Source organism: Staurois parvus, unplaced genomic scaffold, assembly GCF_062004578.1.
Source record: "Staurois parvus isolate SC_StPar_1 unplaced genomic scaffold, SC_StPar_1.0 ptg000136l, whole genome shotgun sequence".
Taxonomy (NCBI): domain Eukaryota; kingdom Metazoa; phylum Chordata; class Amphibia; order Anura; family Ranidae; genus Staurois; species Staurois parvus.
The window spans coordinates 3,643,838-3,659,128 of NW_028317932.1; the positions used below are offsets into that span (position 1 = coordinate 3,643,838).

Below are 15,291 nucleotides of genomic sequence, written 5' to 3' on the forward strand. Positions count from 1 at the left end.
TCTCCTTCTCCTTCTCATCCTTCTCCTTCTTCTCATCCTTCTCCTTCTCCTCATCCTTTTTCTTCTCATCCTTCTCCTTCTCCTTCTTCTCATCCTTCTCCTTCTTCTCATCCTTCTCCTTCTTCTCATCCTTCTCCTTCTTCTCATCCTTCTCCTTCTTCTCCTTCTTCTCATCATTCTCCTTCTTCTCATCCTTCTCCTTCTTCTCATCCTTCTCATCCTTCTTCTCATCCTTCTTCTTCTCATCCTTCTCCTTCTTCTCATCCTTCTCCTTCTCCTTCTTCTCATCCTTCTCCTTCTTCTCATCCTTCTCCTTCTTCTCATCCTTCTCCTTCTCATCCTTCTCCTTCTCCTTCTTCTCTTCCTTCTCCTTCTTCTCATCCTTCTCCTTCTTCTCATCCTTCTTCTTCTCATCCTTCTCCTCCTTCTTCTCATCCTTCTTCTCATCCTTCTTCTTCTCATCCTTCTCCTTCTTCTCATCCTTCTCCTTCTCCTTCTTCTCATCCTTCTCCTTCTTCTCATCCTTCTCCTTCTTCTCATCCTTCTCCTTCTTCTCATCCTTCTCCTTCTTCTCATCCTTCTCCTTCTCCTTCTTCTCTTCCTTCTCCTTCTTATCATCCTTCTCCTTCTTCTCATCATTCTCCTTCTTCTCATCCTTCTCCTTCTTCTCATCCTTCTTCTTCTCATCCTTTTCCTTCTTCTCATCCTTCTTCTTCTCATCCTTCTTCTTCTCATCCTTCTCCTTCTCATCCTTCTCTTTCTTCTCATCCTTCTCCTTCTCCTTCTTCTCATCCTTCTCCTTCTTCTCATCCTTCTCCTTCTCCTTCTTCTCATCCTTCTCCTTATTCTCAGCCTTCTTCTTCTCATCCTTCTCCTTCTCATCCTTCTCCTTCTCATCCTTCTCCTTCTTCTCATCCTTCTCCTTCTTCTCATCCTTCTCCTTCTCCTTCTTCTCATCCTTCTCCTTCTCCTTCTTCTCATCCTTCTCCTTCTCCTTCTTCTCATCCTTCTCCTTCTTCTCATCCTTCTCCTTCTTCTCATCCTTCTCCTTCTCCTTCTTCTCATCCTTCTCCTTCTCCTCATCCTTTTTCTTCTCATCCTTCTCCTTCTCCTTCTTCTCATCCTTCTCCTTCTTCTCATCCTTCTCCTTCTTCTCATCCTTCTCCTTCTTCTCATCCTTCTCCTTCTTCTCATCCTTCTCCTTCTTATCATCCTTCTCCTTCTTCTCATCATTCTCCTTCTTCTCATCCTTCTTCTTCTTCTCATCCTTCTTCTTCTCATCCTTTTCCTTCTTCTCATCCTTCTTCTTCTCATCCTTCTTCTTCTCATCCTTCTCCTTCTCATCCTTCTCTTTCTTCTCATCCTTCTCCTTCTCCTTCTTCTCATCCTTCTCCTTCTTCTCATCCTTCTCCTTCTTCTCATCCTTCTCCTTATTCTCAGCCTTCTTCTTCTCATCCTTCTCCTTCTCATCCTTCTCCTTCTCATCCTTCTCCTTCTTCTCATCCTTCTCCTTCTTCTCATCCTTCTCCTTCTCCTTCTTCTCATCCTTCTCCTTCTCCTTCTTCTCATCCTTCTCCTTCTCCTTCTTCTCATCCTTCTCCTTCTTCTCATCCTTCTCCTTCTTCTCATCCTTCTCCTTCTCCTTCTTCTCATCCTTCTCCTTCTCCTCATCCTTTTTCTTCTCATCCTTCTCCTTCTCCTTCTTCTCATCCTTCTCCTTCTTCTCATCCTTCTCCTTCTTCTCATCCTTCTCCTTCTTCTCATCCTTCTCCTTCTTCTCCTTCTTCTCATCATTCTCCTTCTTCTCATCCTTCTCCTTCTTCTCATCCTTCTCATCCTTCTTCTCATCCTTCTTCTTCTCATCCTTCTCCTTCTTCTCATCCTTCTCCTTCTCCTTCTTCTCATCCTTCTCCTTCTTCTCATCCTTCTCCTTCTCATCCTTCTCCTTCTCCTTCTTCTCTTCCTTCTCCTTCTTCTCATCCTTCTCCTTCTTCTCATCCTTCTTCTTCTCATCCTTCTCCTCCTTCTTCTCATCCTTCTTCTCATCCTTCTTCTTCTCATCCTTCTCCTTCTTCTCATCCTTCTCCTTCTCCTTCTTCTCATCCTTCTCCTTCTTCTCATCCTTCTCCTTCTTCTCATCCTTCTCCTTCTTCTCATCCTTCTCCTTCTCCTTCTTCTCTTCCTTGTCCTTCTTATCATCCTTCTCCTTCTTCTCATCATTCTCCTTCTTCTCATCCTTCTCCTTCTTCTCATCCTTCTTCTTCTCATCCTTTTCCTTCTTCTCATCCTTCTTCTTCTCATCCTTCTTCTTCTCATCCTTCTCCTTCTCATCCTTCTCTTTCTTCTCATCCTTCTCCTTCTCCTTCTTCTCATCCTTCTCCTTCTTCTCATCCTTCTCCTTCTCCTTCTTCTCATCCTTCTCCTTATTCTCAGCCTTCTTCTTATCATCCTTCTCCTTCTTCTCATCATTCTCCTTCTTCTCATCCTTCTCCTTCTTCTCATCCTTCTCCTTCTTCTCATCCTTCTCCTTCTCCTTCTTCTCATCCTTCTCCTTCTCCTTCTTCTCATCCTTCTCCTTCTCCTTCTTCTCATCCTTCTCCTTCTTCTCATCCTTCTCCTTCTTCTCACCCTTCTCCTTCTCCTTCTTCTCATCCTTCTCCTTCTCCTTCTTCTCATCCTTCTCCTTCTCCTTCTCCTTCCTCATCTCCAAGGGCATTTAAATTAAAGGTACAGTGTTCTGCACTAATTTAAAGGCTCTCTGAAGCCTAGAAACCCTTTAAATAAGTCATCTTCGTAGCGGAGAAATTCGCATCGAATCGAATTTCACACTGGAATTCGCCGAATCAGCCGAATCGAATTTTTCATTTCTTCGCTCATCTCTAATAAAAATGTATTTAACCAGTTACCATGCAACATAATTTTAATTATTTTTATACCAATTTAGCTACAGGTTTAGTTCTCAAAAAACTGTTAGCAGTGACTATTTATTTATTTTCTTTGCTCTCGTTTGTATATCCACAAATATCCAAACAGTTAAATAACTGTTGGAAGATAAATGCTGTATTAAAATAAAAAACAAGATACAGACATGGCCAAAAATACTGGCTCCCCTGCATTTCTGTCAGATAATGCACCACTTTGCCCAGAAAATTATTGCAATTACAAATGTTTTAGGCATTCTCATGTTTATTTCTTTTGTTTGTATTGGTATGACAAAAAAAGTGGAGATGCCAAATTTGACACATTCCACGCAAAACTCCAAAAATGGCCTGGAAAAAATTATTGGCACCTTCTCAAAATTGTAAGAAATAATTGCATTTGAAGTTTGCGATGCTCCCGTAATTTGTAATTTAACTTGTCTGTATCAATTAACAGGTGCTGACAATATGGAAAGTACACGGTCAACCAGTTAAAATGGTGAAAAACTGACTCAACCTTTCTGTTGTGTGTCTCTGTGTGCCACATGGAGCATGGAGATGAGAAAGAGCAACAAAGAATTGTCTGTGGATTTGAGAACAAAAATTGTGGAAAAGCATGGTCAATCTCAAGGTTACAAGTCCATCTCCAGAGATCTTAATGTTCCTGTGTCCACTGTGCGCAACATTGTCAACAAGTTTACAGCCCATGCCACTGTAGCTAATCTCCCTGGACATGGATATAAGAGAAAAATTGATCAATGAGTGCAACAAAGGATTGTCCATATGGTGGCTAAAGAACCTCGATCAACTTCCAGACAAATTCAAGCTGACTTTCAGGTGTCAGCTTGCACTGCATGTCGCCATCTGAATAAAAAGGAACGCTATGGTAGGAGACCCAGGAGGACACCACTGCTGACACAAAAACATAAAAAAGCCAGATTGGAGTTTGCCAAAGCTTACCTGAGGAAGCCAAAATCCTTTTGGGAGAATGTGCGGTGGACAGACGAAACAAAATTACATCTTTTTGATAAAGCCCATCATTCTACTGGATTCAGAAAAAGCAATGAGGCCTTTAAAGAAAAGAATACAGTCCATACAGTCAAACATGGTGGAGATTCACTGATGTTTTAGGGTTGCTTTGCTGCTTCAGGAACTAAATGTCGTGACCTTGTGCATGGTATTATGTAATCTGAAGACTACCAAAGAATTCTGGGGTGCAATGTAGGGCCCAGTGTCAGAAAGTTTGGTCTCCCTCAGAGGTTATGGGTCTTACAGCAGAACAATGACCGAAAGCACGTCAAAAAAGCATCCAGAAATGGTTTAAGACAAAGCACTGGAGAGCACTGAACTTGCCAGCAATGAGTCCAGATATCAATTCTATAAAGCACCTATGGAGAGATCTCAGAACAGCAGTTGGGTAAAGGAACCCTTCCAATCTGAGAGGCCTGGAGTAGTTGGCGATAGAAGAGTGGTCCAAATTACCAGTAGAGAGAGATGTAAGAAACACATTGATGGTTACAAGAAGCAATTGATTTCAGTTATTTTTTTCTAAGGGGTGTGCTACCAAACATTAAATTGAGGGTGGCAATAATTTTGTCCAGTCCATTTTTGGAGTTTTGAGTGGAATGTGTCATATTTGGCTTTTTGTTTCTCCACTTTTTTTGTGTCATACTAATACAAACAATAGAAATAGACAGGAGAATGCCTAAACATTTGTAATTGCAACAATTTTCTGGGCAAAGTGGTGCATTATCTGACAGAAATGCAGGGGTGCCAATATTTCTGGCCATGACTGTATCTTGTTTTTTATTTTAATACAGCATTTATATTCCAACAGTTATTTAACTGGATATTTGTGGATATACAAACGAGAGCAAAGAAAATGAATAAATAGTCACTGCTAGCAACACAACAGCAGCTCTGCTACACAGATTGGAAACTGGCTATCAATAGCTACAGCAGCTATTCCAAGCTACACCTCTATGGGCATGTACCCTGCATGGAGGACTCAAGGACCATGGGCATACCTGGTATGTCTTTAACTGTTTAAACTACCTTACAGGTGACTTGCAAAAAACATTCCCTGAGTAGAACAAATAAAGACAGCTTGCTTCCTTGTCTCTGCCTCCGGAATCTTGAGAGAAGTCAGACAACCAGATATTTGGATGCAGAAGAAATTGCTGACATTACACATTTCATGACCAGTAGGTCAGAAGCTCTGAAGGAACTGGGCTCTTCTAACAGTTTGGCTTTCTCTGATAGCAGAACTTTATTACCAGCCTAGAAAACGTTATGCCCTTTAGACTACAAACAACTATTGAATTACTCTAGCTTCCTAATAAGTGAAAGTTATTTAAAAGTGTACACCTTTTTGTTAAGCTAATAAGATGAGCGTATAGTGTTGGTTGTACCGTGAGCAGGAATCAGCAGAAGCCTCTCTATGCTTAGACATGTTGCACAAAAGTAACTCAAGTTAACAAAAGTAACTCAAAAAAACTGTGAATATTCACTTAAATTATCCAATCATGTAAAAAGCATCTGCACATAATTAGGTATTCAAAATAAAAAGGAATATACTTCACATTACAATCAGAGAAAGCTAACACTGCAGTGCAGAATACTTTTGAAATTCAACTATTATTCAATTATATAGCTAATTGCGATTATTTGGATTTTTAACAGTATTAGATAGTCACTTTGAAAACAGTCATTTTCTATAAACATTTTTAACATTTGTCCTTGGAAACCTTATTAGTTTTTTTATCCTTTTAACAAATGTTTAAGAGATTTTAAGCAGGATGCAATCACAATCGGCATACAATATTTCTAGAACACAAAACTGAAGGACAGTGCAATTGCACATAAACCGTGAAAACCTTAGATTGTACGCCCCTTGAGGGTTAGGGACAGATGTGAATGCACAATATATATGTAAAGCGCTGTGTAAATTGACGGTGCTATATAAGTACCTGAAATAAATAAACAAATAAAGCCTGGGCACGTGTATTCAAATATTCTCATAAATGCTCCCTTAACGTCTCGATGCAGGAAAACAGTTACAAATTGGTGTCGAGGTGGTATCGCACCCCTTCACGAATTTCTCATTTTAATCCCTCTTATCCCAATACCTGATGGAGATGTGGGGCTGCGGATGGATCATTTCTACACATCTGGTGGTCCTGTCTGAGCATTCAACCGTTTTGGCAAGAGGTCCATAGGATTGTAGTATCGGTGACGACCGTGCCTCTGGCTCTGTCTCCGGCCCAGTTTCTTCTCCACCACTCCTCCCTTCCGGGGGGACATCATAGATCTTTGGCCATGCATATGGTCAACGCAGCCAGACTCTGCCTTCCCACCCTTTGGGGCTCTTCTCGCCCCCCCCTCTGTTCGTGATTGGCTTGTCCGTGTGGGTAAAATGGCAGACATGGAGGAACTAATTGCGACGGCCCTTGACACTCCCACTACATTTTCCCACATTTGGGCCTGCTGGATCTACTTCACAACTACTCCTACATACAAGTCTCTTATGGACCATCAGGTCTGACTTGGTCCGGCTTTCCTGCTGATGTTACTTCTTTACAGTAGTTTTTGTGGTAGGCACTGAGACTCTCCCCGACGATGTATCCCTTCCCAAGCGTCTCTGGCGTTAGCTTAACTCCTATCTCCATACATGATTAACCCCAGATATTGCTGTCATTACTCACCCAATATGCCCCCCCCCCTATTATTTATTTATTTTTTTTCTCTTTTCTCTCCACCCCCCTCCCCCCTCTCTGCTTCTATCTTTTTTCTTTCTACCTCCCTTTTTCTCTTTTCTCCTTTCTCTTGTTTTCTCGCCTCTCGCTTTGATATACTACCTGGAACACTAGACATGCCATTCTTTCACTCTCCATCAACGGCCCCTATCACAACGTAAGCCGGTTTTGTAATTCTTCCCATTGCCACGAGCTTTTGGCCGAATCCTACGTTCAGGTGCCATAACCATCCTCCCTATCGCTACAGCCCTGCATGGTGAAGCACGAGCGCAGGAGATATGATGCAATTACACCCCATACTATACTATATTGGCTCCGGTTTGTTGCAAGCATAACCTTATTGTAGTCGTGTTTTGTATCATTGCATTGTCTGTGTTTTCTTGTTTGAGTTATTGCTGTGTCGCTGTAGGTTGTGCCCGCTGTTTTGCTTAGGCACCCCGTACATGTCTTTTGTACCATTACGTTTTTTATTAATAAAGGCTTTCTTTTTGGAAAAAAAATAAAAAATAAAAAAATAAAGCCAAAAGAAAGAAAAGATGATGTCACCATTTAGCACTGCTTAGCAGATGGCAACTTTTCATTCTTTTGGTTCGTGTGTGTAATTTTGTGTATCCCAGTATAAAATAATATATTATGTTCCTGCCCGTTTGCTAGGTAGTAATGTTCTTTATTTGCACAATACAAAGCATTACGTTGACCATGGCAATTTAAATGTTGCTATTTAAAAAGCACCTGTATGACAAGAGTGACAAATTTACCGTGAAAGGTACATTCTGTTTAAAGTTAGAAATTAAGCCGTTGGATGCATATTTAGTATACAGCCTAAAGCTTAAAGTGGTTCTAAAGGCTCAAGGTCTTTTACTTTCATGCATTCTATGCATGAAGGTAAAAAAACCATCTCTGTGAAGCAGCCCCCCCTAATACTCACCTAAGCTCCCTCTCATTCCAGCGATGTGCACTGGAGTCTAGCTAGCCCAGGATGCCCACTACTCATTGGCTAAGACAGAAGAAAGAGCCACTGGCTCCCACTGCTGTCAATCACAGCCAGTGAGCCAATGAGAAGAGAGGGGGCTGGGCCGAGCCATGGCTCCAAGTGTGAATGGATACACAGAGCAGCTGGTGCTCTCATAGCAAGCTGCTTGCAGTGGGGGTACCCGACAGGAGGAAGGGGCCAGACGCGCCGGCAAGGGACCCGAGACGAGGAGGATCCTGGCTACCACTGCCACAGCAGGTAAGTATAGACATGTTTGTTATTAAAAAAAAAAGCCTTTAGAATCCCTTTAAAGTATAACTAAAGGCATAACTTTTTTTATGTTTAAATGGATTAGAACACTTGTTATTGCTGTCTGTTCCCCCCATTAGTGAAATTTACCTTCTCTATTTGTCCGGTTTAGCATTATCATTGAAAGTGAAAGCAAAGATAATCCCAAATTTTGGGTTGTCCCCAGAAAAGTAATAGAGGGGAAATTTTCCAATGGGTACACTAGTTCTGATTACCTGGGGATCCCCAAAGGAATCCTCCAATTTGCAGGGATTTCCTCTGACTTTCTGCTTGGCTATGGGACAGGAAGTGAAGGGAAATCTCCCAAATGGGACACAGATGGTGAAAAAAAAATTTGACAGAGGTTCTAACAATCCCTTGCTCTATCCAAAATGAAAAAAAAAATGTTTTACCTATAGTTTCACTATCATTTCTAATTTTTTAGAGTACCTTTTCATTTTTTTGTCTTTATTTTTCATTGCTGTAGTGCAGAGATCTACCCTTTTTTGGTTATCTAGAAATCCCTTTTGCTTGTCTGTTTGCAATACAACAGAGTTATTCCCAAACATACCCATTGTAGCCTCTTTCCTTTCTTTCAAGTAGAAAAGATCTGACGTATGAAAGTGCAAGTATTAGGAAATTTGTCACAACCACAATATTCAAATTTGCCTTGAAAGTTTAAAAAAGAGAAGCTGTATGGCACATGGCTGAAGAAGCAGCCATACTCACCCACATGTCAGGAGCTTTTTGTCTGCAAATCTGTAAACTAAGTGGATTTATGGCCCCTTTCACACGAAGGGTCTGATCAGGTCTGCTTTCAGTTTTTCAGACCCGATTGGACCCTCCATTTATCCCTATGGACCAGTAGGTGTAAAGGGATTTGTGTCTGTTTACACTTGCCAACCTCCAGCATGATCCGGTCCTCTAAAAATTTTTTAAAAAACGGAAGGGGATGCACCCCCATCTGTCTAGGCCAGGGGTGGGCAACCTTTTTTTTCAACTGAGCCAAATCTTGCCAAAACCACGATTGAAATTTATTTTGAGAGCCACATTTTTAAAACTGAAAATACATAGGATGGTACACTGTTTTTAGTTTCAATAAGTTTTTATAGTAATTCATCCCCCATAGTAATTCATCCCCCATATAGTAATTCATCCCCCATATAGTAATTCATCCCCCATATAGTAATTAATCCCCCATATAGTAATTCATCCTCCATAGTAATTCATCCCCCATAGTAATTCATCCCCCATATAGTAATTCATCCCCCATAGTAATTCATCCCCCATATAGTAATTCATCCCCCATAGTAATTCATCCCCCATATAGTAATTCATCCCCCATAGTAATTCATCCCCCATATAGTAATTCATCCCCCATAGTAATTCATCCCCCATATAGTAATTAATCCCCCATATAGTAATTCATCCCCCATAGTAATTCATCCCCCTTATAGTAATTCATCCCCCATAGTAATTCATCCCCCCTATAGTAATTCATCCCCCCTATAGTAATTCATCCCCCATATAGTAATTCATCCCCCCTATAGTAATTCATCCCCCATAGTAATTCATCCCCCATATAGTAATTCATCCCCCCTATAGTAATTCATCCCCCCTATAGTAATTCATCCCCCCTATAGTAATTCATCCCCCATATTAATTCATCCCTCATATAGTAATTCATCCCCCCTATAGTAATTCATCCCCCATATTAATTCATCCCTCATATAGTAGTAGTAAGTAAGTAGCAAGTAGTAAGCCAAGTCCCCCCTGTGTCAATTCACTTACCTTTGCTCCGCGCGTTCCTCTCGCCGTGTTCCCGCGCCGTTCCGGTCTTCAGGGCGGACTGTGAGAGGAGCCTAGTTCCTCTCATGTTCGTCACGCTGCCCCGCCTACACACATCCTGACAGCCAATCACTGGCTATCAGGATGTGAGTGGCAGCGAGACTGGCCAATCATTGCATTTGAGCGCGCTGCCCTGGCTGTTTTTTTTTTGGATCACGCTGCAGAGTCCCTGCCGCCCGAGAGGAGGGAGGGGAGCGGGCGCCCGGCACACAAGAGCCGCATTAAAGCGTGTAAAGAGCCGCATGTGGCTCGCGAGCCGCGGCTTGCCGACCACTGGTCTAGGCTGATTGGATGGCAGTCGGTTATAAACAGGTGGAGTCTGTTAACACCCGGATACCCATGGAGCAGACACGCATCCACTAATCGGACATGGACAGCTGTCATCCGCTCATTCTGATCTGATTAACAGGATCCGCGGGAAGATCCCCTGATGATCAAATCAGAGTCCGCCTTGTGTGAAAGGGGCCTATAGCAGAACTCAAGAGAAATTAAAAAATGTTTTTAAGGGGAACCGCTCTGTGATTTGCTCTCTATTGCTATTGTCTTGAACTACAAGTGCAAGCTTAACATCTTTAATAAAAATGTTTTGGAAAGAAAACACCACTCTTGGAGTGGGGTTCCCCCACATTGCAAGGGTTAAATGCTCATTTTTGTCAAGGGAGACACTAAAGGAGAAGTACATCCAAAGCGTGGATCACAGGAGTGCAGTTCGTTCTGCACTCCTGTGGCCCATTTTCAGCTGACAGCTGGCTTAAGTTCGCTGACAGCTGACATCACTCCAAGCCAGTCCAGGCTGGGGAAAGATCCCGACTTTAAAGTCACAACCCACCCAGATCCCTGGACCAGCACCTAGCTCAGCCATTCAGGGATCTGCTGAGAGCCTGTGAAAGCCTGAGCCAGCCGCTTCCTCCCCCTGCACAGCCCAGCGCTCCAGTGAGTGACTGTCAACAGCTCTCTGCTAATGGAGCACTAAGAACGGAGCGATTAGGAAGTCGGCAGGGGACAGATATAGCATTGGACCAATGCTGCATCCACCTAAGTATGATTTCTAAAAAAAAAAAAAAAAACACCCAAAAAAACTCAACTTCCCTTTTAAAAAGCACTTTTACTTGCATTATCACTCACTCCCCCTGGCAGCCAGCCCAATCCTCTTCCCTCTGACCCGCCGAGTGGTGGGCAAGCCGTTGGCATCTCCACTTATAGTGCAGGCCTGCTGGTTCTGCATTGTACATGATGCATCAGAATGCAACCATCAGACAGAGCACCAAAGAGAAGAGGGTTCAAGGCAACCGTACAAGGGAGGAGCTTGTCAGAGAGAGGAGTAAGGTAGGAAAAACTGCTCTGTTACCCTAGGCAAAACAAGCATTTAACCCTTTCAGTGTGAGGGGACCCCACTGCAAGGGTAATTTCTTTACATTTCCCAGAGTTCAGCTTTAAAGTGTATGCAAAAGCCAAATCCTTTTATTTTTGTTTTGGACAAATGGCTAAAATCAAGGCAATTTTTTTTCCGCTCGCTGTGTCCCATTGGGCAAATCTTCCTTTGCTTCCTAGGAAGTGAGAATAAACCTCCCAGAGCAAAGAAAAACTCTTCCTAAAGAGTAACTCCACTTTTGTTGAAAAAAACATTCTCCTCTGGGTGATCTATGTACATTGCAAGGATTTTAACAAACTCTGTTGCAGATTCCTACCTTTTGTTATTCTGAAGAAATAGCTGTTTGTCTGTGTCCATGTGCTAAGTGAATCTGTATGGGAGGGATTTCATAATTATCTATCAGCTGCTGCAACTGCAAGGCTCTAGTGAAGAAAGTTGCAGGGTTTGCATTCCTTTAGATGTAATTTCCCTTTGTCAGTATCTCACCAAAAAAATATGTTTTACGTTTCAGGGGATGTCCCAAATCTGACTTGTATCTTAGTGCAGACATCTGGGAAAATGAGCCAATCACACAAGCAGGAAATTATATGTCTGGGGGCATTCTGTACACCATCTGTATACAGAACACCTCCAGGCTGCCATATCACTTTGCATTTTACAGAAAAGTACAGCACTGCAGATCGAAACGGAAAGGTCAATTTTAATAACATTACATTATGACTTGTGCCACAACTGTATACACTATGTTATTTTTTTTTATTTGCTTTTTTTTACTTATTTTTCACACCGGGAGTTAACCTGTGAGCAACTGTCATTCGAACACGTGTTTCTATTGGGAGATGTCACCTCTATTTTTGTGCTGGTGATAACAGAAAATGTAGGATCTCCAGTCCCTTTCACATTCCAGCACACTGGTCACCAGAAATAATGCAGGTTGAATATCCCTGAAACATGTAAAGCTTCAGTGCTGCACCACGATAATACTACATTTTTATTAGTGACAGGAATGCTTGTGGTATTAAAACTTCCAAGCCTTCACTGCCTAAAGTGGTGTCTACTAAATAAAACTGTAGTGACGGGAGACTGATAAATTAGATAGGACCCAGATTGCCTCGTTCGTAGACAGATGCATATGCGTGACTAGTCTTCAATCTGTGGGAACCATTTATTTTAAAGTTCTTTTTCTAGTACTTTTTGAAAATAAAAATACAACAATAAAGGCAACTGAAAGTGCCAATGAGTATATGAAGCTTCTACTATGCTGTTATGAGCCATTGCTCCAGTTTTTCTACCCACACATGATACCAGATCATTATTTTATGCATGAACAGGGATTACTGGAGTCCCAAGAAAGCACTGCACTATTGTCCCAGGACCACACAGACCACCTCCAGGAGTAACAATAGAAACTGTAACTTGGCCCTGTCAATCATCAATCCACTGATATACCATCATATTGTTTATGCTGAATTCCCTAGCTGATTTTATTCCAGCTTCTCTTTTTTATTTATCAAGAATAAAAATAGTTTTATAATAACCTAATATTATAACAAACAGCAAAACCATAGATACAAAAATAAATCAGTGTCATGCAATCAAGAAAATATTATTACAAGATATTTACCTTCCATGGCATTGGTTAGGATACTGACGGCGCTCACTGCCCGTGGCCTCTGAAACGGCTGGTCTGGGTACTCCACTGACAGCCGGTGCGGCATAAGCAGCTGCATCTTACTTATTTCAAGGTCTGACGGAGATATCTATTAAGCAAAATAGTGTATTAAACATTCACTAGTCTGAAAATTCAACTAAACATTAATATTTATTAGCTATTTGCACTTTTTTTCCTATTGTTAGTTTTGATCAGATTTTAAAGACTACAAATTCAGTGATGGCAAGAGATTCACTAAGCAATATTTCTAACTCAAATGACCACATCTCCAACTAAATTTTTTTATGGAAACTGGATTTTTAACTTTGGCCTCTGCCACTTTTGTTGTGCCTCGTGAAAATTTTGTCCATGGAAATACTCCTGGTTTTGAACTTTGGCAACTTGCACAAGAAAATACTTTCTTCTATTCATATTCTTATTCATATAACCTTAGAGCTTTAAGGTTTTTCACCTTAATGCATTCTATGCTTTAAGATGAAAAACCTTCTGTGCTGCAGGATCCCCCCATACTTACCTGAGCCTGATCTGACCCTGCAATGTGCACAAGAGCAGCGGCCTCCCGCCGCTGTCTCCCTCCTCCCCGGGCAGATTGACAGCTGCGGGAGCCATTGACATTCAACTCAGCTCTCCTTGTTCCCTTATCCAACTTTGTGCTCTGTGTTTACATTAGGGATTAAAAGGTTAGATGGCTGCTAAGTCACTGCTAGAAGGGGGAGCAGGGGGAGCTCAGCTCCTGAGAGAATGAATTTAGTGCATCTACTAAGAACTTGAAGACAGATTGCAATATATGCAGCTACAGAGGTCATAGAGGGTTTGTTGTAAAGATCATGTACTGCTTGTTAAGAGTAAGTCAATATTTTAATGTCCATAGCCTGGCTACAGGTTTCCTAAAACCTAAACCACTTCAAAGGACACCTCCCAATTCAAAAACAGTAAGGGCAAGGCTACAAGGCTCTCTAACATGTCATTATGCCCACTGTATTACAGAGAGTCAGCATATAAATTCTGTGTGTAAAACTTATGTATTCCTATGGCTTGCATCTTTGACTTTTTCCTTTCTGTCATTTCTCAAAGGTCATGAACTGAGATGATGGTAGGTATGTAGACTGATCAGTAGACAGCAAGCCTTGACCTTAAACTCAGATTCTGCAAATTCCCCAAGGACCAGTACACCGGTGCAAAATAGCCTGACCTGATCAGTTTGCTTACTCCCTACAAGACTAAGACTAAGAATCAATTTTTAACACCAGAGTGAAATTTAAGCTGTAGAATTCTGGAATACTGCTAGACAACATAAAACGGGCCAATCTCTTACTTTGTGACCAGATCAAAAAGTTTCCACTGCCAAGGTGCAGTTGACAATGGTGAACATTTTTCTGTTAACCATCAGAAGCACAAAGCACCCATGCACATTGTACAGTGGACAGGAGTTTTTTTATGCTGTTTTTTTTATCTAAAACCCAATTCTTTTTTTTTGTTTTGGATAGAGTGGGAAAAAGCTAAAGCAGAGTTCCAGTCACTCTGTAAAAAAATAAAAGTCAGCAGCTACAAAAACTATAGCTGCTGACTTTAAAAAACAGCCACTCACCTGTCCCCCGATGCCATGGTGTAGTCTCTGCAGCCTGTTTCACCGGCCATCTGGTGTTCCCGATGCCAGCATCTTCAGTGTGGGCACCCAGATTCACAGCCAGGTGCCCACTGCACATGCGCGAATAGCGCTGTGCTTTCTGAATGGTCCCGTAGTCTTCTGGGACCTGTCACATGTCCCAAAAGACTACGGGGAGGGAGGGAGAACAACTTCCGCTTCCGATCGCCTAGGTGATCGCAGCAGAAGTGGGAGCGGGTACCTGTCAGTTTCAGGTACCCGCTCCCCAAAGGTGCCACTCCTTAATGGGGAACGAGGGACCAGTCATTAAAGTGGAACGTTCCCTTTTGGGTGGAGCTCCACTTTAACAAACATATTTTCAATTGATGTATATGTCCCCTACTGGGAAGCTTTACTCTGTCAAAGTATTCACTGTTACAGAGACTGACATCAAGGAAAATACAACATTCTGTGCTGTCATTGAAACAGGAGGTGAGAAAAATTCTTACATTTGGGACACCTTTTGTGGTGACATCTGTCTAACAGGATTTGACTCACTTTAGATAGATTTCCTTTCATTTACTGCTGTGCCTATGAGATGGTAAGGGCAAATCTCCCAAATGGACCAAATATGGCAAAAAAAGCAGGGGTTCTTACCATTCCCTACTCTAAAACTAGAAAAAAGTTTTGGCTTTAGATATACTTTAGTGCTGAACTCCTAGAGTTATTTGTATTGCATAGTTTCATTGGTCCAACTTGGAACAATGTATCTATGCATATCCCATAGCTGATGGACTGCTGAGGATTCCAAAATCACTGTAGTAGTTGGCACTCCTACAGTGATAGCTGAGATCTTCCAGGTCCTTCTCAGATTTTATGT

General features: G+C 41.8%; 1 protein-coding gene across 8 annotated transcripts in view; it reads right to left on the minus strand.

The window, feature by feature from the left end:
* The window catches only part of LOC149465907 (sodium channel protein type 5 subunit alpha-like), a 518,022-nt gene that overhangs the window by 196,772 nt on the left and 305,959 nt on the right, over positions 1-15,291 (minus strand). For all 8 annotated transcript variants that reach the window (XM_089673130.1, XM_089673129.1, XM_089673128.1 and 5 more), the window contains one exon: positions 12,779-12,914. In XM_089673130.1, coding sequence (XP_089529256.1) covers positions 12,779-12,914 — 136 coding nt within the window. The remainder of the gene's footprint in view (positions 1-12,778; positions 12,915-15,291) is intronic.